Source organism: Podarcis erhardii (genome assembly GCF_964252035.2).
Source record: "Podarcis erhardii genome assembly, chromosome: 4".
NCBI classification, from domain to species: Eukaryota; Metazoa; Chordata; class Lepidosauria; order Squamata; family Lacertidae; genus Podarcis; species Podarcis erhardii.
In genome coordinates, this window is record NC_138508.1 from 7,274,698 (window position 1) to 7,300,713 (window position 26,016).

The 26,016-nt window shown below is 46.9% G+C and overlaps 2 protein-coding genes and 1 long non-coding RNA gene across 6 annotated transcripts in view; 1 reads left to right on the top strand and 2 right to left on the bottom strand.

Moving 5' to 3' along the window:
• PGM2L1 (phosphoglucomutase 2 like 1) overlaps nucleotides 1-4,960 on the bottom strand; it is a 37,092-nt gene extending 32,132 nt beyond the window's left edge. The window contains exon 1 of the mRNA XM_081860426.1: nucleotides 4,425-4,960. Within this exon, the coding sequence (XP_081716552.1) occupies nucleotides 4,425-4,535 (111 nt within the window). The 5' untranslated portion in view covers nucleotides 4,536-4,960. The remainder of the gene's footprint in view (nucleotides 1-4,424) is intronic.
• Nucleotides 4,961-5,394: 434 nt separating this feature from the next.
• The window catches only part of LOC309340924 (maestro heat-like repeat-containing protein family member 7), a 66,031-nt gene continuing 45,409 nt past the window's right edge, over nucleotides 5,395-26,016 (top strand). For 2 of the 4 annotated variants that reach the window (XM_081860162.1, XM_081860164.1), the window contains exons 1-5: nucleotides 17,005-17,136; nucleotides 19,323-19,570; nucleotides 23,769-23,893; nucleotides 25,091-25,213; nucleotides 25,447-25,520. In XM_081860162.1, the coding sequence (XP_081716288.1) occupies nucleotides 19,324-19,570; nucleotides 23,769-23,893; nucleotides 25,091-25,213; nucleotides 25,447-25,520 (569 nt within the window). In that variant the 5' untranslated portion in view covers nucleotides 17,005-17,136; nucleotide 19,323. Of the gene's footprint in view, nucleotides 5,561-17,004; nucleotides 17,137-19,322; nucleotides 19,571-23,768; nucleotides 23,894-25,090; nucleotides 25,214-25,446; nucleotides 25,521-26,016 lie in introns of those variants that run through there. The other 2 variants (XM_081860163.1, XM_081860165.1) reach the window with 2 other exon arrangements.
• LOC309341368 lies at nucleotides 8,821-16,962 on the bottom strand. Its single transcript, XR_014156271.1, has 2 exons — nucleotides 16,867-16,962; nucleotides 8,821-9,415 (listed from the first exon to the last, which is right to left on the bottom strand). It is a non-coding gene; the product is annotated as an uncharacterized lncRNA (long non-coding RNA).

Sequence of the window (26,016 nt, forward strand, 5' to 3'; positions counted from 1 at the left end):
ATCAACATGCCAAAGATGAAATCCAGGATCACTTGAGCGAGGCTTCAGAGAGCTTGCGTAGAAGCAATCTACAGCCTGTTAACTGATGTGCCAAAATAAATACATGCATGACCTTCATTCCTTACAAGTTTCCATTAAGAACCAGGCCTTATATGGGTTTTAGTAGGAGGTAAAAAGTCACTTCAAGTTATCCAAATAATAATAATATGAATACACTGTATGTGGTATCCAATTGGGTCATTCTCACAGGAGACACACATAAATCAATTTCAGTGGAATGACTCTGAGAGTGATTGTTAGGTATGTAATCCTATAAAATAATTTATCCATGGCAGGTCTAATTCCAAGACCTACAGCCTTATCAACTATGCACATTTATTATGCATGCTTTTTGCTTATGACACCATAAAATATCATATACAATCAATTTGCTAGATAAATAATACATCCCACTGTAATCAATGGAGTTTATTCCCTGAAAAGTGTGCATATAATTGCAGTTTTAGTCTTACTAGTTAATATATTATTTTGTTTTCTCTCTTTTAGTTGTCAATTCATTTTAAAGTTCTAACATCTTCAAGTCTTCAAAACACGTTTGTCTTATTCCTAACTCTTAAAAGAAAGCAATATTTATTTCATTGGAAGACAGGCCCAGATACCAAAACACTACAAGCACTTATTCAGCTAAATCAATCTGTTATAGCCGCTTTAAGGTGAAAGTCAAAAATATTAGTTTTGTGCATTCACCCACAACTGAGTCCCACTGTGCTCAATTGGAACTATGTTACGGGGGAAAGAGTTACGGACAGTATCCCCTTCTCCCAACATTGGGAGTAGGTGTCTTGCAGACACATCAAGTACCAAGGCCCCAAATAGAACCAATTTTATCAGCATCTTTTAATCCTTTAGCGGCTAGTTTGGTGATGGTTTAGTAAGCGTGTGTGGGGCATGAACACTACTTGCAGTCTCTCCTCCCACTGGAGATGGCAGGCCCAGACCCCTTGATTCCTACTGGAACCATGGCAGGAGCAAAAAGTTGAAGTCTCCCTTCCCCACCACACCGTCCCCACCACAGTGTCTGGATGGGGACACTTGTATTTATATATTTTAAACCCCAAACACTCAAGGGCTAAAAACACAAATAATGTGACTTTTAGTTCGGCCCTGAAAATCAGAGATTCTAGACTGGCTCCAAGCATCTGGGCAACTCAAGTCAGCTACCTGTGGTACAACTCCTGTAAATAAACTCTACCCACCATAGTTCTAGGTTTCCAAATACTGGACAGAGCTTGATTCTAATTTCTGGAAGTCAAATCCCAAAGAGAAAGGAGACAAGAATGTTCCATGTATTATTATTATTATTATTATTTAAATTTATATTCTACTGTCTGCTTCATAAAACCATTATCAACTTATCTTCTGAATTATTGGCTTTGTTTGACAGTTTTTCAGTAAACCAAAGATAACAAAACAGTTTTTCAGTAAACCAAAGATAACAAAACAGACAGAATTATGTATGCACTTCTGCTAAAACAAAACTTAAAATCTTACCTAAGAAATCCCAATTTCATGGCCTAGCTTTCACATACATTCAGAGAGAGAGAGAGAGAGAGAGAGAGAGAGAAACAGGCGCACACAAAACTTGTTTTATTTGTACAAGCTCATCTGTTTCTAGAATAAGACGACATAGGTTGCAAAAAAGTATTTTGACATTTCTCCAAATGTGATATCAATTATCATGTAATGCTCCAAGTCTACACCTCATGCCTGAATAAGAGAAATGTCACAGAGCTTATGTGGGTCACCATGATTACACCTTTAAAGTTACACCTTTATTCCACTTGATCCAATTAAGCAAAGTACTTCAATTTAAATTGGATGTGAATCTAGCCATTTGCTGATCTCCTGTAACTCAAAGTAACTTCAAGACACAGGTAAGTACATTTAGGAGCACAGGAAACGGCCTTATCCTGGGTTGATTCACTCACCTAGCCCAGAACAGCTACTCTGACTTCCAGCATCGCAGCCAGGGCTATTTCACATCACCTGCTACCTGACCCTTTTTTAATCTGGAAATTTTAGGGATTCAACCTGGAATTTTCTGTAAGCAAAACATTTCCTCCATCACTGAACTCCCCCCCCCCCACTGTATCCTTCACATTTCAAATGCAGGATGATTCTTTTTTTACTAACTTTCCTCACTTATACAATTAGTGGCATGCATTATTAATCGCTTGCTACATCCAACCTCAGAGGCAACTGTTCCTAAAAATAGGCCCCAAGCCAATCTGCAGCATCAACTAGCTGCACAGACAATGAAATATTGATGTATGGCCATTGTTACCAAAAAGAAAAAAAAAAGAAAAAAAAAGAGCTGCAGTACTTGGGTACAATTTTGACGTCACATACTGGGGCTCAGGTGCCACCTGCCTCTTTGTAAGATTTTGTATTAACAAAGGAACAATTAAGCTCAAAATGAAGCAATGACCCATGTAGGCTGCCATCTACATCACAAGCCCAGGTTAACTGCTGGAAGTGACAAGAGTGGAAAAACTGAAATATGTGGAATTATGTAAAGCTGTTGAAGAGCATGGAATAAAATGTTGAAACGTCAAAGAGATGCAAGGTTTGGAGAAGCACATTTTTAAATGCCTGGAATTCCCATAGACAACCATAGTCATCTAAGGATATAACTATGGAGCACCTGGAAGCAGTAAAACATGTTAAGCTTCTTTTACATATTGTACACTAAATTTTAGAGTGTAATAATGCACATAGTCACATCAGTCACATCTGCAGGAAGGCAAGATCACCCTTTTGCAATAACGTAGAAACTGTTGGTCTCCCAAGTTTATTTGAAAAATGCAGACACCAAAATGTCCTCCTTCCCCTTGAAAAAATACATCCGTAGTCCACCTGCAAGATGACATGTTCTTTTCCAATATTTCAGTTTTATTTTTGTGCTAAATATAAAAGCTATTTTACAGAGAACCTTCCAATACTGAGAATTCAAAAAATAAAATTGTCTATTTCCAAATTTCTGATTGTTGCCTTTCAGACAGCTCTCACCCCCTAGACCACTTCACAAGGTTTCCTCTGCACAATGCTAATCAGACTCTGTATGACATCACCAAGCAAGCAAGAGGAGGAAGAGTAAGACATCAGGGAACCAGATCAGCTATAACTGGCCAAAAGACCTACACACTACTGATAACCAAGTACAAAAGCAAATTTGATGCCAGACTGAAATAGCTTCCCGGAGGAAGCAGAACAGTGCAAAACAAAACAAGCAACAAAGCAAAGCCACACGGTTTGCAGCACTGTCTAGTTTAAAAAAAAAAGAAGAAGAGAGAGAGAAAAGGGAAGTGTCTTAAGACAGTAACACACAAATTGTGACTTGCAAATTAATCTGTATTCTGCAATGTCATACCTTTCCAAGAATGATAGTGTCAAGGGAACTTGTGGGGCACTTATGTCAGAACAGCCCACCCAAGAAAGTTGTTTAAGCTTGGTCTTAGAATTGCACAGCTTTGCAAAAACAAAATGAAATCAAAATAGCAGAGCTGCCCTCTGCTGAAAACAGAAATTTCAGAGCAGGAAAATGCAAAACATCCAGCTCTCAGAAACACTTTCCTTTGTCTACAACATAGATGAGTCACTGGTCTACATTGCATCACTGTTTATTAAGCACTACTGCTTAAGGATAGCAGTACATGGTGCTGAAATAAGGGAGAAGAATCTCTTTTGAAGTGAGGGGATGCCCTAATTTCTTTCTTCCAGAGCCACATGAGCCCCCTACTCAGAGAGGGGCTGCACCCCAATTTTAAACTATGGTCTTCTGCCTAATTACATGGACCAGGAGCCCTATTTTAAGGGAACATGAATGCAAAGGTTTGCTGGACACTAAGGAATCCCTCGCAATATAAATAGGAGTAGCCATGTTAGTCGTTTGCAGAGAGACTTTGGCAACTTAAAAGACTTAGCAAATCTATTATGGCGCAAGCTTTTGTAGACTACAGTCTTCAGATGCGTGAAACGTTATGCAGCAGGGCTTCGTTTTTGAGAGAGGCGAGAAATGGCAGAGGCAAGGGAAAACACGCACGCCGATCTCGATCGCACATTCACAATTAAAGGCAACCGATAACGGTGAATTTCTTGCCAGCGCCGAAAATTCACCTACGCTGCAAAGGAGGCAGATGTGAGTTTCCACGAAGCCACCCCCCCCCTCCAGCAAGTTAACGTGCGCACGATTTTCCAGCAGTGCCCAGCGCAGCAAACTCCTATTTCTGGCGTTGGCAAAGCCCTTTAACTGCACGAGGAGCGAAATGTATAGTATCGCCCCCTCTCTCTCTCTCTCTGGTAGCTACATAACAGATCCTGGAGGCTGGGGGGGGGGGGCTATTGGGAAGAAGAGCCCGACCCACCTTGTCCCAGGTCAGCCACTGCCAGATGGCCTTGTCCAGCTGCAGGTCCCCCGTGCTGAAGGGGATGAGCAGGTTCGAGTTGACGTCGCCGGCCTCTCGGTGGTCCCCCATCGCCTCCCCAGGGGTCCCGGTGGGCGCCAGCAGCAGCAGCACTTCGGGCGATGCAGCGAGGGGCGAGCGTGCAGACGGGCGCTGCTCTCGCAGGCACACGCGTGTGTGTGTGTATGCGTGTGCAAAGGCTCACCCCCGCCCCCTCCCACGCCCCCACCCCACCTGCTGGCCGGCTGGGTGGGCGGGGCTGCCGCTGGCACGGAGACCGCCCAGCAGCCCAGCCAAGGGCATGGAGGCGCTCACTGCCCCCACCCGGCGGGGGGGGGGGGAAGGGCTGGTCCAAAATTGGTCGGGGGGGGGCGTGGAAGGGAGGAGGGGCCTGTCAATCTCCCCCCATAAGCCCTCAGTCGGTTTTGGGGTGGGGGAAGCCCCTCCTCTCACGTGCAGAGAGAATTCGCCGGGAGCGGGGAGGCGGCAAATATTTGGGTGTGGGGTTTTTTTTGTCGAAAAAAGGCACCCCTACCCCTTTTCAGGCAAAAAGAAGCCCCTTCCCTCACAGGGCGGGAGACCTTCCCCTCACTTTTCCCTCACGGAGAAGGTGCCCCACCCCCCCTTCAAGTTTCCCCTCAGAGGAGCTGCGCGCGCAACCGAGCGCGCTCGCGAACTTCCAAGGCGCGCGCACCGAGCCGGCCTCGACCACCGGGCGCCCGCTGTAAATAAGAGAAAAGACGAGCTGAGCCCCGCCCCCGCCAGGCCCCGCCCAAGGAGCCGGCAGGCCCCGCCCTCGCGCTCAACCGCCGCCCGCACGCGCCCAACGGCCGGGCCGGAGCAGGAGGACGGGGCGGGAACCAGCCAAGCCCCGCCCCTCAGGCCAAGTAACGCGCTGCGGCAGGCTTGGATTGCGCGCGCAGCTTTCCCTAAGGGGTTGTCCCGAGGGCTGATGGGGCGTGTAGTTTTTTCGCTCTTTTCTCTGTCTCCCACTTGGGGGGGTTTGTTGTCCCTGACAGGTTCCCTTGAGAAATGTGGAATTGTAGAGCTGGAAGCAGGGCTGGATTTAGGTTTGATGAGGCCCTAACCTCCTGAAGGTAATGGGGCCCTTTCTATGTCCAGCTGTCCTTTGACAACAACAAACGGTCGCTGTTTTTTGTGTGGAATATATGCTATATGGTAATTTATGGACCTCATAGGTATCTCAAGCCATTTGCACATGTTGCCATGCAACCAGTCCATGCAGAATGTCGGCACCCTATATATAGAAAGGAGCAAACCAGTGATATTTTAGGGAGCAGGCTAGCAGGCGGGGCCCATTACTTACATCACAGGAGCCTACACAACACAAAACACTGTATGTAGGTTTTATTTTATTTGTTTTTTATCTTATATTTTGGAAATGTACATCCAGTTGCTTTTTCGTTACATTTGGGGGGGGGCCCTCAAGAGAGTGGGGCCCTAAACTATAGCTTGTTTTGTTGTTGTTTAGTCATGTCCGACTCTTCGTGACCCCCTGGACCAGAACACGCCAGGCACTCCTGTCTTCCACTGCCTCCCTCAGTTTGGTCAAACTCATGCTGGTAGCTTCGAGAACACTGTCCCACCATCTCGTCCTCTGTTGTCCCCTTCTCCTTGTGTCCTCCATCTTTCCCAACATCAGGGTCTTTTCCAGGGAGTGTTCTCTTCTCATGAGATGGCCAAAGTATTGGAGCCTCAGCTTCAGGATCTGTCCTTCCAGTGAGCACTCAGGGCTAATTTCCTTAAGAATGGAGAGGTTTGATCTTCTTGCAGTCCATGGGACTCTCAAGAGTCTCCTCCAGCACCATAATTCAAAAGCATCAATTCTTTGGCGATCAGCCTTCTTTATGGTCCAGCTCTCACTTCCATACATCACTACTGGGAAAACCATGGCTTTAACTATACGAACCTTTGTTGGCAAGGTGATGTCTCTGCTTTTTAGGGTGCTGTCTAGGTTTGTCTAGCTTGTTTAACTTATATGTAACTCCGGCACTGGCTGGAAGGGATCCTGAGGTTCAATTATATTCCAGCCGTGCAGGAATATGCAGTCACAGGGAATCAAACCTGTAACCTTGGCGTCATCAGCACCATGCTGTAACCCACTGAGCTGCCAGGGTTGACTGCGTGTCCTGAAGAAGGAGCTTGCATTCTTCTAAGGATTCTTCGCGTGTAGTGCAGGCTACATCTGGAAACCGTCGCAGGGATTCCCGCCACCTGCTGCTGCCACCAGGCATCTCTTTCACACACCCCTTTTTAATTAACGTATTTTTCGCTCTATAGGACGCACTTTTTCCCCTCCAAAAATGAAGGGGAAATGTGTGTACGTCCTATGGAGTGAATGCAGGCTTTTGCTAAAGCCTGGAGAATGAGAGAGGTCAGTACGCACCGATCCCTCTCGCTCTCCAGGCTTCAGGCAGCTATCCGCAAGCCTGCGGAGCACTCCAAAGGCTTGCGGATAGTAGCCTGAAGCCTGAAGCCCGGGGAGCGCAGCGCCAACTGCCGCTGCACTCCCCGGGCTTCAGAAAGCTATCCGCAAGCCTTCGGAGCACGGCGGGAGTTCCCACGAGGCTCCGAAGGCTTGCGGGTAGCAGTCTGTTCTGGGGGCTGGGGTCGGGAGAAGCTCAGGGTTCCCCCGTCCCCAGCCCTGCAAGCTCCAGGAGGGCAGCAAGGTTGCGTGCAATCTCGTCGCCTCTCCTGGACCTGTTTTGGGGGCTGGGGTCGGGGGAAGCTCAGGCTTCCCCCGCCCCAGCCCCACGGCTAAAAACGAAGCCACGCACAACCTCTCCCGGCTGGAGAGGTTGCACGTGGCTAAAGAGGAAGCCAAGACAGCCAGCGGGATGGATCCCGCTCACTGTCTTGGCTTCTTTGCTCTTTGGGGCTGGAAGGGGGGGGTCTTTATTTCCCCCCCTCAAAACTAGGTGCGCCCTATGGTCCAGTACGCCCTATGGAGCGAAAAATACGGTACCTGTTTTGCATTCAAAATAAGCAGCAACCATTGCCAGGAGGCGGAAAGGGAAAGTACAAGTCCGTTAAGTGGCTTGTTGTTCCAGTGAAAGCATCTCGCTGCCGTGCGGCTTAATGATGGATTTCTCATAATAACTCTTTTCTGTCGTCACACCTTCCTGGTTAGATACCGGCGCTGGAGATTCTTCCCCATCTGCCTTCATTTTCCTTGCTATCTCCCACTTCCGAACTAGCTTCTGGAACAAAATGCGTTTAACAAACTGAACCTATTCATTTGATAGTATGGAGTCTAAAATTAAATTGCACCTGGATGTAAATCGCATTTATTTATTTTATATCTCACTGTTTCCAGCAAGGAGCTGGAGGTGGTGTACCTGGTTCTCTCCCTTATTTAATGCCCACAACAATGCTGTGAGGTAAGGTAAAGGTAAAGGATCCTAGACAGTTAAGTCCAGTCAAAGGCAACTATGGGGTTGCGGCGCTCATCTCGCTTTCAGCCTGAGGGAGCCGGCGTTTGTCCGCAGATAGCTTTCCGGGTCATGTGGCCAGCAGGACTAAACCGCTTCTGGTGCAACGGGACACCGTGATGGAAACCAGAGCGCACGGAAACGCCTTTTACCTTCCCGCCGGAGCGGTACCTATTTATCTACTTGCACTGGCATGCTTTCAAACTGCTAGGTTGGTAAGTCCCCCCGTGTGAGATTTTTTCTCTCTGGTATTGGGAGAATCTTATGAATGCAAAGCCCCACTAGAACAGGCCAGATACCTCAAAAGGAAACCCACAAGAAGATCACAAGACCACTCTCTTCTCCATCAGCTTCCAGCAACTGTTATTCAGAAGTGTTACTGCCTCCTTCCATGGAAGAAGCATCTAGCCATCCTGCCAATATTAGTAGCCATAGATAGACTTATCCTGCTCTCTAGTTCTTCTAGGGCAAAGCCCGCAAATGGATCAGTCCTGGATGTTTGCCAGACATCTTGAACTGCAGGCTTCAATCAGGATAAACAACAGCAGCTTTGAGAGACCAATAGTTTCACCCAGGAGAAGGCATTAAAAAATATAAGAGGCTGCTGGATCAGGCCAGTGCCCTGTCTAGTTCAACCAGGTGTCTATGAGAACTGCCCACAAGCAAACTGTAACCTTCAGAAATCCAGGTTTCATATAAACACACCCCGCCCCCTTAAAACCCAAAGACGAGTTCCAAAAGTTTAGACCAATTTGTGGTTCCGTTAATGAGAGCGTGTTTTACAGATGTATAAAGTTGTGGTGTATGTAATGGAAGATAGGTTTTCATAATGTATTTTGGAGGACAGGGGTCTCGGGGGAAATTTAAAGAACACAATTAAAAAATAATAACCCCAATTACATGTGTAAAACAAATATCAACATTTTAATAAGACATCCTTCAAAGACAAAAACGGGGAGGCTGATATACAGGGTGGGGAGGGGCTGCCCCGATATACAGAAGATGTGCATGGAACTTAGATATCTGAAATATGTTCTGAGGCTGGACTCTGACTCAAAAGCTCAAATAAAGGAATTTTCACAGTGTGTCTGGAGGCTGGCCTTCCCTTTAAAGCCTGCTGCTAGAGAAGGAAGCACAGGCATCCTTGAATCCATTATCAAGTCTTCTGTTGCCATGGTGACCACAGGCATTGCAGAGAAATCTGGATCATCTGGGCAGGAAGGCTGTGGCAATGGAGCTGTTTGCGTGTCTCTGGGTCCTGGAGGGGCACCCCACCCCTGAAGCAATGGATGCCCATCTTCCCCAGAAACACAAGTAGTGGGTCCGGACCCTCATAAATCCCGCTTTTGGATAAACACAAAAATGATGGACACAAAGCAGGGGTGACAGATGACGGAATTTTATCCTGCGCAGGGCTTGGCGTAATTGCTCTTCATTCCTTTCGCTCTTTTCATATCTGTAAAGAGGTTTCACTGATTTTCAGATGGGTGCAGCTTTCATCTGTAAATTAAATTACATTTAGTCAGATGCCATTGTTTTGCTGTTTATCAATACGAGCCGCGTTATCGTAAAATTGCACAAGGGAAAAATAATAAATGCGTTTAGCTCTGGGACGAGTGAAACCCTAAAGAAAAGTGTGTCTCACGAGCAGAAGGGGACTGAACTCCTAAACCTGCTTTCCTGAGAAGAAGCCTCAATGGACCGGCGGGACCTCCTTTTGTGTAAACCCTTAATTGCACAATGCAAACCTGTGTGCTTACTGGGGACTAAATTGGATGATACATTTGCTCTGCATCCGTGCCCATAGGTGCAAGGTTTTTTAAAAAACAAACAAACACAAATTGCCAACCCAGGGGCCTGATCTGAATTGGGAACTGTTGTAAAGAAAACAAAAAAAAATATGCCCTTTTCCCCCTTATGGGGTATCCAAGAGCCCATATAGAGTCCTTACGTAGGTTCCCTATTGGTAGGAGAAAATAACAGAGGCCAACCAGAGAATATTGAGAAGCAAAGCAGCTAGTAAACCTGATCTTTATTGATCTGTTGCAACAGGGTCCTCACTCACTACACGCCGCAGGGAGGAGGAACCCAGAACAATGGCGCGCAAGGCCTTATATAGACATTTTAAATTCCCAGCCCTGGAGCTCAAGACCACCTCTCCATACATCATACATACATCACAGAAGGGGTGGTCTACAGCAGAAATCTGAGTGGTTTGTTTACCTCCTGTCTGCCAGGTTACCTGTTTAATGGTCACTTGATTGGATTGCCTGGGGAGCCTGGCCAGTCTTTTGTAATGATAAATACTTCATTCCTGAGCCAGGTCACAGCCTCACATCCTATTCATATCTTAGATGTGCCCTTAAGACACGATTTGTGAAGTAAAAAGAGAATGGGGAGGTTTCCCACTTTGACCTTGCAGAGAAATAGTTGAGGTCAATTTGTTCAGGACTTTTTTCCGTGGCGTTTTCAGACATGTGGTTTATATATTTATGTACATGTTTGCTTGGTACATTTATGAATATTTATTACATACCTAAGGGACGCAGATGGTGCTGTGGGTGAAACCACAGAGCCCAGGACTTGCCGATCAGAAGGTCGGTGGTTTAAATCCCCGCGACGGGGTGAGCTCCTGTTGCTCGGTCCCTGCTCCTGCCAACCTAGCAGTTCGAAAGCACGTCAAAGTGCAAGTAGATAAATAGGTACTGCTCCGGCGGGAAGGTAAACGGCATTTCCGTGCGCTGCTCTGGTTTGCCAGAAGCGGCTTAGTCATGCTGGCCACATGACCCGGAAGCTGTACGCCGGCTCCCTCGGCCAATAAAGCGAGATGAGCGCCACAACTCCAGAGTCAGTCACGACTGGACCTAATGGTCAGGGTTCCCTTTACCTTTAAGACCTGAAAATTCTTATCACAGAACCTAGTGCGAAGGGCTGGGGGCTTTAAGCCTCTGCCTCTATCCAGACCAGGGGCCTTGGCCCACCTTGCATGGATGTGGTAGGACTACAGTGTTGGACCTCCACTGCATGAGGCAATATGCTTCCAAATGCTACTTGCTGGGAATCTCAAATGGGCATCCCATTGGGGCATGTGGTTGGTCCCTGAGATGCGACCAGGTTGCTGAACTATATGGACCTCATATGGACCTATATGGATTCAGCAAGACTCTTGCATTCTTAGGTTCTTATATTGCATCAGCCTTTCAGGGTCATGCAAGGTGACCTTGGTGGCTCTCCAGAAGACCAGCTGCACACAATCTCCTTTTTCCAAGATGCCTTTTGTCTGATCATTACTTATTTAACACCAATACAGTCCTGCTTTATCTTGGACGTCTCAGATTACGAGGCACTGATACTCTGGGGGCTGGATGTTTCGCTTTGTCCCTGAAGCTGGTGTGTGTGTGTGTGTTCATTCCCAACCTCTGGCAAACCTTAAACTTGGGGTTTTTTTTTAATGAAAGCATCTTCAATGCTGGCTCACTGCAGGAGGAGCAACAAAGAAGCATAGCTGTCAACCGTCCCTTATTTGGCGGGAAAGTCCCTTATCCCAGTGCCGTGTCCCAATGCTGTCCCTTATTGTTGATGTCCCTTAAATTTCCTGGGTTTCAAAGGAAGCAGCTCCTCTCCCTCCCTCCATGCCGGCCAGGGAGGAGGGAGGCTCCAACTGTGTTGCTTGGCTGCATTGCTCACCCAATAAGGAGTCTAAGAACGACTGGGGGGTGGAACTTGCATGCCTTGTGCCAATCAAATCGTCCATGTTGCCTGGGGACTCGCCTTTGCTCAGCGCTTCCCAGCGGAGAGGTGATGGTGGTTTTCCTTGCTGCATCCCCTTTGCCGGGTTGCTGCGCTGTGGGAACCACCACTTGAGGCTTCGTTTGGCTGCTGGCTGGGCTTTTTGCCTTTGGCTCGGAGCGGCTCAGAAGTTGAACATACCTGTGCCCAGAAAATCCCTTATTTTGGCTGTTGGTCCCTTATTTTCAAATCTGTAAGTTGACAGCTATGCAAAGAAGTGAAGCGGTGAGAATGTACAGGATGAGTAGTAAGATATGTTGGAAATGCAAAGATAAAGATGGAGATTTTTACCACATGTGGTGGACATGTGAGAAAAGGAAACAGTTTTGGGAACTGATTTATAACGAATTGAAAAAGATATTTAAATACACTTTCCCGAAAAAGCCGGAAGCTTTCTTGCTAGGCTTGATGGAGAGGAAATAGAAAAAGCAGATCAAAGTTTATTTATGTATGGTATGATTGCTGCCAGAATTTTGTTAGCCCCAAAATGGAAAGTACCGGAATTACCAACAATAGAGGGGTGACAGACGAAGATGGTTGATTATGCGGAACTAGCAAAACTGACCTGTAGAACCCGAAATCAGGAGGAAACAAAATTCCAAAAAGATTGGAGTAAATTTATGGGGTACATAAATAATAATTGTAGAAATTTGAAGACCCTGGCAGGACTGAAATAAATCTTACGATGTAGATAGGATTGGATACAATAAGAAACTGTGGAAAAGTAACTGACATAAGAAAACCTGTTGAAGGGAGGGAAGGAACTCAATGCTCAGCAGAGTGTGGGGAAGGAATGTGGGTAAATGACTGTTGAATTTTACTGTATTTTGTTTGTTTGTATTAAATGAAACACCAATAAAAAGCATTAAAAAAAAAATAAAGTGAAGTGGCTTGGTCCTGAGCTGAGTTTCTCGTTTTACCTGGGGTCACAGCAGTTGAGCGTTTTTGTCCCATTCAACCCAAAGGTTAAGAATGTAAGAAGAGGCCAGCTGGATCCAGCCAATGGCCGATCTAGTTGTTGTTGTTGTTGTTATTATTATTATTATTATTAGCTAATAATAATAATAATAATAATAATAATAATAATAATAATAATACCCCGCCCATTTGGCTGAGTTTCCCCAGCCACTCTGGGCAGCTTCCAATCGAGTGTTAAAAATAATATAGCATTAAATATTAAAAACTTCCCTAAACAGGGCTGCCTTCAGATGTCTTTTAAAGATAAGATAGCTGCTTATTTCCTTCACATCTGGTGGGAGGGTGTTCCGCAGGGTGGGTGCCACTACTGAGAAGGCCCTCTGCCTGGTTTCCTGTACTTTGCTTCTTGCAGTGAGGGAACTGCGCTGGACCGCAGTGTCCAGGCTGGATGATGGGGATGGAGACACTCCTTCAGGTCTACTGGGCTGAGGCCATTTAGGGCTTCAAAGGTCAGCACCAGCACTTTGAATTGTGCTCGGAAACGTACTGGAAGCCAATGTAGTTCTTTCAAGACCGGTGTTATGTGGTCCTGGCAGCCGCTTCCAGTCACCCGTCTAGCTGCCGCATTCTGGATTAGTTGCAATTTCTGGGTCACCTTCAAAGGGAGCCCCACATAGAGTGCATTGCAGTAGTCCAAGCGGGAGATAACCAGAGCATACACCACTCTGGTGAGACAGTCCGCAGGCAGGGAGGGCCTCACCTGCGTACCAGGATAAGATGGAGATAGCAGCCAGGTTTTAGCAAAATGCAACGAGGATTCGTGAATGTTAAAATGCAACTTAAGTGTTAGATGCAGGTTTTTGATGAGTGATTTTATTGAGCTGAACCCTCCTGGAATCTTGTATATATGCCAATAATGGTTTGAAAATTTGAACTGGATTTGCCTCCTGAGTTGCACAGTATAACTATGCACAATATGAAGGAGTCCTCCTTTTAATCTGCTCTGAATCTTCCAGACTTCCACTTTGTTGGATGCCCACAAGATCAATGGCAGGCAGGCAGCTCTGCCGCGGAATCATAGTCCCTAACCTCCAGCGGGCACCGGGTTGGGGAAACCCGTTTTGTAGCAAAAGCCTTGCTATGGAGGTGGTGGGCCAATGCTTTGGAATTCTGCAGCGTCCCTTTGATTGGCTGCCGGTGATGTCATCCCCTGGCCTTCACCATTCAGGTTGACTCTGCTGTTCCTTGATCACAATGGTAAAAATCTCTCCCCGGTTTCATTGAATGCGAAGTCAGATGCGGCCCTAGCAGAATTTGCAAAGGTTTTGCTGGCTCTCCGTCCTACCACTTTATTATCATCAATGCAACAGAGTCATCGCCCTTCTCCTGACGACACGTTTCCTTCCCTAGGTCCCATGTTTGGGTCCCAAAAGCTGCTTCCAGTCACGGTATACCTTCCTGGGTCCGCACTTTCAACCTGAATGGAACTTTTTTTTTTACTTTTTATTTTACTGCATATTTGCAGGATGACCTTGGAAACAAGGAGCGCTAAATGCCCTGCCTAGATTACTGCTCAGGAACACAAGGGTCATCTGGTCCAACCCAGTCCCTGCAATACAGGAATCTTTTGCCCAATGTGCGGCTTGAACCCATGACCAATGAAATGAAGAGTTTCGTGCCCTACTGGCTGAGCTGGAATTGTGGATTAGTTCCTTGTCAGGATCCAAGCCACAAACTTCCCACTGGAGCAGTGTGGGAACAGAGATGATAGATAGATAGATAGATGATAGATAGATAGATAGATAGATAGATAGATAGATAGATAGATAGATCTGTAACATTACAATTTGTGGACATTCAATGAAGCCGAACATGGGAAGATTCAGGAAAGAGAAAAGTAAGCACTTCTTCATGCAGTGCAAATAATACCTGAATAGCTCAGCTGGTTACCAACACGGTGCTGAGAACGCCAAGGTTGCAGGTTCGATCTCCATATGGGACAGCTGCATATTCCTGCATTGCAGCGGGTTGGACTAGATGACCCTCGGGTCCCTTCCAACTCTACAATTCTATGATTCTATGATGGAATATTGGGCTGGCTGGGCTGGTGAGCTCCAGGATCTGGCGGGATTCCCATACATGAAACCCCTTCTTTATATCACGGCTGGATAAAAAGTCCACTAAACCAGGGGGGCTAAGCAGTTTGTTGGACTGCAACTCCCATCATCCCTAGCCAGCACGTCCAGTGGTCAAGGTTGATGGGAACTAGAGTCCAGCAATATCTGAAGTGCCACAGGTTAACCGTCAAATTGCATTTCTTGGTACAAATAGTATTGATATGATGTGCAGATATCTTTCCTATTCTACTTAATTCAAGAGGGTTCTGGAAGCTTCTCTATGTGAAAGAAACAAGCAGAAGGTTCATCATGATGTTTGGGTTATTCCTTCCAAGAAGCTGAGTACAGTGGGCTTAAACTGGCTCTGTTATCTCTTTCTGACAAGCTCATGCTGGCTATAAAAGTAAGGCCAGAAGGAGACTGGGTTTCACTTTCGCTTTCTATCTCTCTTTCCTTCTTTCTTTCTGGTGTGGTGTTCTGTACACAGTATGCTTAGCGTTAAGGTTTAGTATTATTGCAAGTTATTAAGTCTGCTGGAACTGGATTTCTTATGGACAATGCCAATCCTGAATGTACTGGATCTGTGACCTTTATGCTCATTTGCCTTCAGTAGCAGTAAAGCTCTGCTGCATGAAATACAATTGCCTCTGATCAATTTTTTTATTTCTTTTTTTTTTTTTTTTTTTGAGAATCCTGCTACGTGTTTAAGTTTTTGCTCTGCTAACTATACGTTGGAATCTGCTCTGGATCAATATTGAGTAGAATTCAATGACAAAAACACGGGTCAGAAGTGCCAGACCTGTTAGCCTTTCAATGCATAATCCATCTTTGAGAGCAATGCCAGACTTTGAAACTACAGTGGTACCTCGGGTTAAGTACTTAATTCGTTCCGGAGGTCCGTACTTAACCTGAAACTGTTCTTAACCTGAAGCACCACTTTAGCTAATGGGGCCTCCTGCTGCCGCCGCGCCACCGGAGCCCAATTTCTGTTCTTATCCTGAAGCAAAGTTCTTAACCTGAAGCACTATTTCTGGGTTAGCGGTGTCTGTAACCTGAAGCATCCGTAACCCAAGGTACCACTGTACTCAGTATAAGAACATAAGACGAGCCTTGCTGGATCCGGCCAATGGTCCGTCTAGACCAGCATCCTCTTCTCACAGTGGCCGACCAGATGTCTCTGGGAAACCCAAAAGAGAAACCCACCACAAGAGCAATTCTCCCCTCCTGAGGTTTCCAACATTGGTGTACAGAAGCATTGCTCTGGAAGCAGAGCTGAGCTCAGAAATTCAGCCTTCTCCTCCGTGAATTTGTCTAACCCTCTTCCAAAGCCATCCAGGTTAGTGACCATCCCTGCTTCCTATGGCAGAGTTCCATAGTTTAACACAGGGGTCAGCAAACTTTTTCAGCAGGTGGCTAGTCCACTGTCCCTCAGAGTTTGTGGGGGGGCTGGACTATATTTTTTTGGGGGGGGAAATGAACGAATTCCTATGCCCCACAAAGAATCCAGGTAAAGGTAAAGGGACCCCTGACCATTAGGTCCAGTCGTGGACGACTCTGGGGTTGTGGCGCTCATCTCGCTTTACTGGCAGAGGGAGCCGGCGTACAGCTTCCAGGTCATGTGGCCAGCGTGACTAAGCCGCTTCTGGCAAACCAGAGCAGCGCACGGAAATGCTGTTTACCTTCCCACCGGAGCGGTACCTATTTATCTACTTGCACTTTGACGTGCTAAGTTGGCAGGAGCAGGGACCGAGCAACGGGAGCTCACCCCGTCACAGGGATTCGAACCACTGATCTACTGATTGGCAAGTCCTAGGCTCTGTGGTTTAACCCACAGTGCCACCCACATCCTTTAAATAACCCAGAGATGCATTTTAAATAAAAGGGCACATTCTACTCATGTAAAAACACGCTTATTCCCGGACCGTCCGCGGGCCAGATTTAGAAGGCAATTGGCCCGGATCTGGCCCCCGGGCCTTAGTTTGCCTACCGGTGGTTTAACAAGTACAGTCGTGTTTTCTTTTATCTGCCCTGAAATCTTCCGGCCATGAGTTGTAGCATGATGAGAGAGGGAGGAAAACCTTTTCTCTATCCCCTTTCTCCAATCCATCCCTAATTTTATAAACTCACCTGAACTCAACGTTGAGAAAAGCTTCGTGAGCCCAGGGACCACATCGCCGGGTCACCTTGGTCCACCCTTTATTACCTGTGTGTTTTCATAGCAACTCTGCCCTGCGGTTTCCCGGGTGACCCCATCCAGCTGCAGTGTAAACCCTCCACCCAGTGAATCGCCCCCCCTCCCCAGCACTAGCTGCCCTTGTTGCGATGTAGGGCTGAGTTTTGCCTCTTGAGCTGCTTGCCTGGAGTGAACCGAAGATCAAATCTATTCTCAGCTGGGCAGTAAGTGCTACAGATCTGTGGTCCTTTTTTTCTGGAGGAATAAGCTGCTTGCATCATCTCAGTTCGTTAGGAAAGGTGAAGTCACACAGTGCATCTACAACACAGATAAATTAAGACCCTCTCGTTCCCTGGAGGTTTCCAAGCAGAGATCGGATGGCCATCTGTCATGGTTTAGCTGAGATTCCTGCATTACAAGGAGGTTGGAATGGGGTTCCATTGCAACTCTATGATTCTATGATTCTAAATCATGATGGAATCATTATTTTACCCTCTTGATTCCCAGCAGCAGCAGCTCACCAGCAGCATCCACATTACAGATGTAGGAACCTGTCAATTTCATAGAAACTTCTCATAATATACTCATTTTTGTATGTGATTTTTGCCAAAAAGGGGCACCTTTTTGTAAGAAATACAATGCATTTTGTATGCTGTTTTCATGAGTTTATGTGTTTTTAGGCACGCTCTCACCTAATATACACATTGTCATGCCCAAATTTTGTTTGAAGAGCTGCATCGCAAGAATAGATTGGGAAAAAGGAGAATTTCAACAGGTTTCAGTTGGTGAATAGTTTCAGGAAGAGCAAATTGGGCTGGTCATATTAAAGTGCAAACGAAACCAGTTTTCTCCTTCATCCTTTGCATACATAACTAGGACTGTGATTTTTTATATATATTTGAGAAGCTCCTGCCCATATATGTTTGCTTAAGCTATAATAATGGGGTCCCTGAATGGCATAACAACATCAGAAGAGTCTGTCTGGATCAGGCCAGTGACTCATTTAGTCCTTCATCCTGTCCTCTCATTGGTCTCTTTCGGGGAACCTGCAAGCAGGATCTGAGCACAAAATCAATTCTCTCCCCTCCTGTGGTTTCCAGCAGCTGGGATTCAGAATCACTGCTGCTTCCAGCTGTAGAGGCAGAGCATAGCTATTGCGGCTAGCAGCCATTGGTAACCTTATCCTTCATGAATTTCTCCAGTCCTCTTTTAAAGCCATCACTGCTTCCAGTGGCAGTGAGTTCCATAGCCGCCAAATGAAAAGCTGCAGCAGGACAGCCTAGCTGCTTTGGTGGCGCTGCGCTCTAAACCACTGAGCCTCTTGCGCTTGCCGATCGGAAGGCCGGCGGTTCTAATCCCCGCGACGGAGTGAGCTCCCGTCACTCTGTCCCAGCTCTACCTCTCTTTCAAATCAGAACCAGTGAAGGCAGTGAAGGTCCTCTGTGAGTGTCTGGAGGCGGTTGGAGGATGGATGGCAGCTAACAGATTGAGGTTGAATCCTGACAAGACAGAAGTACTGTTTTTTGGGGACAGGAGGCGGGCAGTTGTGGAGGACCCCCTGGTTCTGAATGAAGTAACTGTGCCCCTGAAGGACCAGGTGCACAGCCTGGGAGTCATTTTGGACTCACAGCTGTCCATGGAGGCACAGGTCAGTTCTGTGTCCAGGGCAGCTGTTTATCAGCTCCATCTGGTACGCAGGATGAGACCCTACCTGCTCGCAGACTGTCTCACCAGAGTGGTGCATGCTCTAGTTATCTCCCGCTGGGACTACTGCAATGTGCTCTGCATGGGGCTACCTTTGAAGGTGACCCAGAAACTACAACTAATACAGAATGCGGCAGCTAGACTGGTGACTGGGAGGGGCCGCTGAGACCACATAACACCAGTCTTGAAAGACCTACATTGGCTTCCAGTACGTTTCTCAGCACAATTCAAAGTGTTGGTGCTGACCTTTAAAGCCCTAAACGGCCTCAGTCCAGTATACCTGAAAGAACGTCTCCACCCCCATCGTTCTGCCCAAACACTGAGGTCCAGCGCCGAGGGCCTTCTGGCGGTTCCCTCCCTGCAAGAAGTGAGGTTACAGGGAACCATGGCAGAGGGCCTTCTCGGTGGTGGCACCCGCCCTGTGGAACACCCTCCCACCAGATGTCAAAGAGAAGAAGAACTACCAGACTTTTAGAAGGCATCTGAAGGCAGCCCTCTTTAGGGAAGCTTTTAATGTTTAACAGACCGCTGTATTTTAATACTTTGTTGGAAGCCGCCCAGAGTGGCTGGGGAAACCCAGCCAGATGGGCGGGGTATAAATAATAAATTCTATTCTGTTCTATTCTATTCCTTTACCTTTACCTTTACCTTACCTTTTGTTTCTGTAAACAAAACCTGAGGTGTCCCTTCTTCCTGTCTGTTGCAGAATGGATTTGAGCAGCTACCTGGGAGACTATGAAGACGACATCTTTCGAGGGTCTTCCCCCCTGGGGTGGGAAGATTCTGAAATTTTTCTGGGTAGCCAGAGCGGGACAGATCTGAGCCAAGGGGACTTGCAGGATGACTCAACCGAGTCTATCACGGATGAAAGCGGGCCGCTGCTTCGATGTCTCAAGAAAATCTACCGGAAGGGAAAGAAAGAAAAGACGAGGAGACGAAAAACCATGACTTCAGGTAAAGCAAGGTCTCTGCGCCTCAGATTGCGTTGTAATTGTGGATGCGAGGAAAAACAAATACATATGAAAGGATAATTCCTAGATGCCAAGTTCCAGGTTTGGGGCTAGTGCTCTTTGGTGAAGGAATTCCAGCAGAGATTTATAATATGCAGCAAAGTGAAATAATAATAATAATAATAATAATAATAATAATAATAATAATAATTTTTATTTATACCCTGCCCTCCCCAGCCAAGGCTGGGCTCAGAGCGGCTTACAAGCAATAATAAAAAACAAGTTAAATTATTACAACTTAAAAACAAAATTAAAAATACAACATTAAAATATTGAAACATTAAAATATTAAAATGTAGCCTCATCGCAGGAGGAGAAGAAAAAGAAAAAAGAGAGGGAGGGAATCAAATTGGCTCCAAGCCAAAGGCCAGGTGGAACAACTCTGTCTTACAGGCCCTGCAGAAAGAAATCAGATCCTGCAGGGCCCTGGTCTCATGAGGCAGAGCGTTCCACCAGGGTGGGGCCAGTGTTGAAAAAGCCCTGGCTCTGGTTGAAGCCAGTCTAACTTCCTTAGGGCCCGGGACCACTAGGGTGTTGCTGTTTATGGACCTTGAGGCTCTCCATGGGGCATACCAGGAGAGGTGGTCCCGTAGGTACGAGGGTCCTAGGCCGTGAAGGGCTTTAAAGGTCAAAAGCAGCACCTTAAATCTGATCCTGTACTCCACCGGGAGTCAGTGCAGCTTGAAAAGCACTGGGTGAATATGCTCCCACGGCAGAGACGCCGTGAGGAGCCTCGCTGCAGCATTCTGCACCCGCTGGAGTTTCTGGGACAGCTTCAAGGGCAGCCCCGCGTAGAGCGAATTACAGTAGTCAAGCCTGGAGATGACCGTCACATGGATCACTGTGGCCAGGCCGGGGCGGGAAAGGTAAGGGACCAACTGTTTGATGCAGCGAAGGTGGAAAAATGTCACCTTGGCTGTTGCTGTAACTTGCGCCTCCATGGAAAGGGAGGCGTCAAGGATTACACACAAACTCTTAACGGAAGGTAATGGCACTAATTGGGCCCCCGCAAGAGAAGGGAGTTGGTCCCTCATCCCCATGCCATCCCGACCCAGCCGTAGGACCTCTGTCTTCGAAGGATTTAGTTTCAGTCGGCTTGGGGCAGCAATATTGGCTGTTAGGCCTTTAAAATATGCCTTTGTGAGTAACCGAACAGTCCCTGCTGCCCCAAGCATAGGAAAAGACCACAGGTTTGGTCAGTTAAAAATGGGTTTACTTACAAACTCTTCAAAGGTCAGGTTCATGTGCTTTTCCACATACTCATCAGAAAAGTTGCACAGGCAGTAAAACCTGGCTTAGTTACAGTGGTGAGAGTTCCCAAATTATTGGTATAGAAATTCAAGTGTGGCTTGTAAGAGCCATGTGGTCTGAGCTGCAGCAAGTGCAGCTCAGTGCAGCTCAGACCCGGGGCCGGATTTAGGTTTGATGAGGCCCTAAGCTACTGAAGGTAATGGGGCCCTTTATATATGTCCAGCTCTCCTTTGTCCACAACAAATTGTCCCTGTTTTTTGTGTTGAATTTATGCTATATAGTAATGTATAGACCTAATAGGTATCTAAAGCCATTTCACATAACAAAATATGTATTTTATCAAAGTAATTTGTTTTTATCTTATATTTTGGAAATGTACATCCAGTTTTTCCCCCCTTTAAATTTTTTGGGGGGCCCCCAAGAGAGTGGGGCCCTAAGCTATAGCTTTTTTAGCTTATATGTAAATCCGGCACTGCTCAGACCTCCTCACACACTTCTTTGGTAGACTGGCATCAGACAGTGCCCCAAATTCTTAATTCTATATCACATGCAGGCACAGAAGTTGAGGAAAGCTTTCATGGATCCTGCAGGCCAAGGCTGGGAGATCTTTTGCAGACTGAGGGCTGCCCTCCCTTGCCATTGGTGGGCGGGGCCTGTGAGGAGAATCAGAACTTACAGGGTTAAACAGTTCTGTGTGACGTCTCACATTCTGAGGCGTGGTTATATTCACATACAGGAATCTTTCTTTGTGTGTGAGTTTTCTTTCGGTTTTGACTGAGAGGCGAAAAGATGCCTGCTCTATCGCCGGGCTAATTTACGATGTTTTTCTACTCATTAAAAGACTGTTGGAGATAGGAGAGAAGCTTGCATTCAGTCTGATTTATTATCCACACACGGCAACAGTTTCTCCCGCTGCTGAACTCTGCTGAACTCTGCTAGGACTATGCTAAGGGAGCTCGAGTTTTCGATCGGCACGGAAGCACAGTGGCGCAGAAGAAACGTGCCGGATGCCATCTTTACTCACAGGGCCAGAGGCAAAAGTGGGCGGAGCAATGAACAAGATGCTTAGCTTTGCAACATAGGCTGATTTCACTCCTCTCTATTCTCCATCCAGGGCAGGTGACCTAGAGAGGAGGGGTGGGTGGCCTGGAGAAAGTCCTGCCGGCCAGGGAGAGGTGCCAAGCAGGCTGAATTTGGCCCCCGCATTTGCATAGCTGCCAACTTACAGATTTGAAAATAAGGGACCAGCAGCCTCGAAAATAAGGGATCAGCAGGGCACAGGGATGTTCAACTTCTGAGCCCCTCCTAGCCAAAAGCAGAAAGCCAAGCCAGCAGCCAAACAAAGCCTCAATAATAATAATAATAATAATTTATTATTTATACCCCGCCCATCTGGCTGAGTTTCCCCCAGCCACTCTGGGCGGCTCCCAATCAGTATTAAAAACAATACAGCATTACATATTAAAAACATCCCTGAACAGGGCTGCCTTAAGCGTTGGTTCCCACAGTGCAGCAACCCGGTAAAGGGGATGCAGCAAGGAAAACCACCATCACCTCTCCGCTGGGAAGTGCTGAGCAAAGGCGAGACCCCAGGCAATGCGGCCGATTTGATTGGCACAAGGCATGCAAGCTCCACCCCCCAGTCATTCTTAGACTCCATATTGGGTGAGCAACGCAGCCAAGCAACACAGTTGGAGCCTCCCTCCTCCCTGACCGGCAGGGAGGGAGGGAGGGAGAGGAGCTGCTTCCTTTGAAACCCAGGAAATTTAAGGGACATCATCAATAAGGGACAGCAGTGGGACACGGCGCTGGGATAAGGGAGTTTCCCGCCAAATATGGGACAGTTGACAGCTATGCGTATTTGGCCCACCCCTGCTACAGGCAAACTACTTCTGGAGACTTATCAAGGGACCCTGAATCCCCATTAGGAGAGTACAGTGGATGCTCGGGTTGCGAACGTGATCTGTGCGGGTTACACATTCGCAACCCACAGTGTCTGCAACTCGCAGCGGCACATCTGCGCACGCGTTGGTTGCGATTCGGTGCGTCTGTGCATGCGCAAAGCGCGATCTAGTGCGTCTGTGCATGTGCGACCGCCGAAACCCAGAAGTAACCTGTTCCGGTACTTCTGGGTTTCGGCGGTCCACAACCCAAAATAAATGCAACCTGAAGCGTCTGTAACCCGAGGTATGACTGTACAGTGCTACCTCGGGTTAAGAACTTAATGTTGGGAATATGAATACGTGCAGCTACTCACACAGAGTCAATTAGGCTTTGGCCGACAGTCAAGGCAATGTGAAGGAGTAAGTCTGCCTGGTGATACAGAGGCATGGAGACAGCTCCATGATTGGTCAAGCTCTCTCACGGGAATAATGATTAATGGCCTACTAACTGGTATGAGGTTCAGTGTAGGAGTTGAGAGCTGTGAGTCGTGTAAGAGAGAGCTAGCTAAAGATCCATGTTCTGTTCTGTTTCTGTAAGTAGTCCACTGTATATAATAAACACCTAACTACAAGTTACTGGTTCCTGCTTCGTCTATCCTGTCTGCAGCCAAGTTGCCAATTGCTTTCATGAACTCTGCGTTTACTCTGCTAGGTCTGGCTAAGGTCCTGCAACTAGTCGGAAAGTTGTGAAACACCAACAGGTTTTGCCAATACTTAATTCGTTCTGGAGGTCTGTTCTTAACCTGAAACCATTCTTAACCTGAGGTACCATTTTAGCTAATGGGGCCTCCTGCTGCCACCACGCGATTTCTGTTCTCATCCTGAAGCAAAGTTCTTAACCTGAGGTACTATTTCTGGGTTAGCGGAGTCTGTAACCTGAAGCGTCTGTAACCCGAGGTACCACTGTAATTGATTTCTCCTTTCTCTCTTCTTCCCTGGCACTTATAGTCCCTGATCTCTCTGCTATGGCAACCATCTGGGAAGAAAGCGAGAACCCTGGTTCTGCTCAGGAGCCTGAGCTCCTGCTGAACTCCTGGAGGAGCACCATAGATTACTTCAACAGTAAAAAAGAGGTAAGGGGGCACGATTTAGGAGCAGGCTATCTGAGGGACCGTACTGTCCCATACGAGCCCACCCAGGCTTCAAGGTGTTCAGGGGAGGCAGAAGGCAGGGCAACAAAGAGGGAGTAGAACGGACTCCCTCAGGACGTGTGGGCTCTTCTTGTATTGTTTTCAAGCAGAGTTTGGATGGCCGTCTGTCATGGATGCTTTAGCTGAGATTCCAGCATTGCACGGGGTTGGACTAGATGACCCTCAGGGTCCCTTTTTTACTTTTTAACCATTATCTTTTATATGTTCTTAGCTGTGTGTATTTTTCCTCTCTTCTTTTAATTTGTGTAAGCTACCTTGAGTCCTGGACTGGGGAAAAGGTGAGATATAAATAATAATAATAATAATATAATAGCAAAATTTGATTATTTATACCCCGCCCATCTGGCTGGGTTTCCCCAGCCACTCTGGGTGGTTCCCAACAGAACACCAATAACAATAATTTAAAAAGCGAAAAAACATCAAACATTAAAAACTTCCCTAAACGGGCTACCTTCAGATGTCTTCTAAAAGTCAGATAGCTGTCTATTTCCTTGACATCTGCTGGGAGGGCATTTCACCAGGCAGGTGCCACCACCGAAAAGGCCCTGTGCCTGCTTCCTTGTAACCTCACTTCTTGCAGGGAGGGAACCACCAGAAGGCCCTCAGAGCTGGACCTCAGTATCCGGGCTGAATGATGGGGGTAGAGACGCTCCTTCTCTCTCTCTCTCTCTCTCTCTCTCTCTCTCTCTCTCAACACCACAATGTAGGGTTATCAACTGCCAGCCTAAGCATCCAATCCAGCCTCCAGGGGGCTCCCCATCTGACCCCCATTCTGGATCCAAAGGATCCCCCATCTTTGTACACTGTCTACTTTCTCCTCCATGGGCACAGGACAAAGGGAGCCAGTGTGGTGTAGTGGTTAGTGTCAGACTAGGACGTGGGAGACCAGGGTTCGAATCCCCACTGGGCCATGAAGCTCACTGGGTATATGACCTTGGGGCCTGTCACTGTCTCTTTCAGACTGGCCTCCCTCACAGGGTTGTTGTGGGGCTTGAAAGAGCAGAGGGAGAACCCTGTGCTCCACCCCAAGCTCCCTGAAGAAAAAAGGCAGGATAGGTCTGCAATAAATCCATAATAATAAGAAATACTTTTCTCTCACACACACCCAATTTCCTTTAGGAAGATGTCATGAAGAAAAGTTTTTTCAGGTTCTTATCCATCCTCAGCAAGACAATCAACTGGAGCAACATGACTGATTTTTTTATGGATAACTTTACGTCCGATGTTGTGGGAATCTTAACAGTGAGTTTCTCTATTTGCTTGTTTGCCTGTTTTCAATCTGATCCCGCTCTTGAAAATACTTACTCAACCCTTCCTTTTCCCCCTGTACATGCAGAGCCCTCCTTGTACCTTAACTGGAGTTGAGGTTCCTCCTGTTACCAATCTTGTGGTCAGGCGGATACTGACCTCACTGTTGATGAGTTTTGCAGGATTTCTACCTGACTCACTGAGGATGTCTCACTTCTCGTTTACAGGAGATGATTAAGAGAGATTTTCCAGAATCCAGCGTCGTCTGTCTTCATGCTATGGCCACCGTTATTGACTTGAGGTAGATTCAATTCCTTAGCTCACTTCCTGGGTTGACGTCTAACTCATGACCCGCTGCGGCAACTGCGTTGAAGCTTTCCGCTGTGCAAAAGGAATCTGTTTTACACTTGTGGCAGAGGGTTTCAAACGAAGTGGCGCCTCATAGATTAGGAGGAGATATAACATAGCGCCCTCCAGAAACCCTTGGGCCTCCAACTCCTATCAGCCCCAGCAATCATAGCCAATGGCCAGGGGTTGTGGGAATTGTAGTCCAAAACATTTGTAGGCTGCCACATTGGTGAAGGCTGCCCAAAACGTCTAGGCCCAGCACTATCTAAAGGGTCATTTTCTTCCACTTGAACCTATCCCTCAGTAAATATGTTGTTCAGAGACCTGTCTTCTAATTTCCCTGCCTTCTGAGGTCTAGCAGGAAGCTGCTGGAGAAGAGGGCCTTCTCCTTGGTGGCACCCAAATGGTGGAAAACTCTCCGCTGAGAAGTTTGCTTGGTCACATCTCTA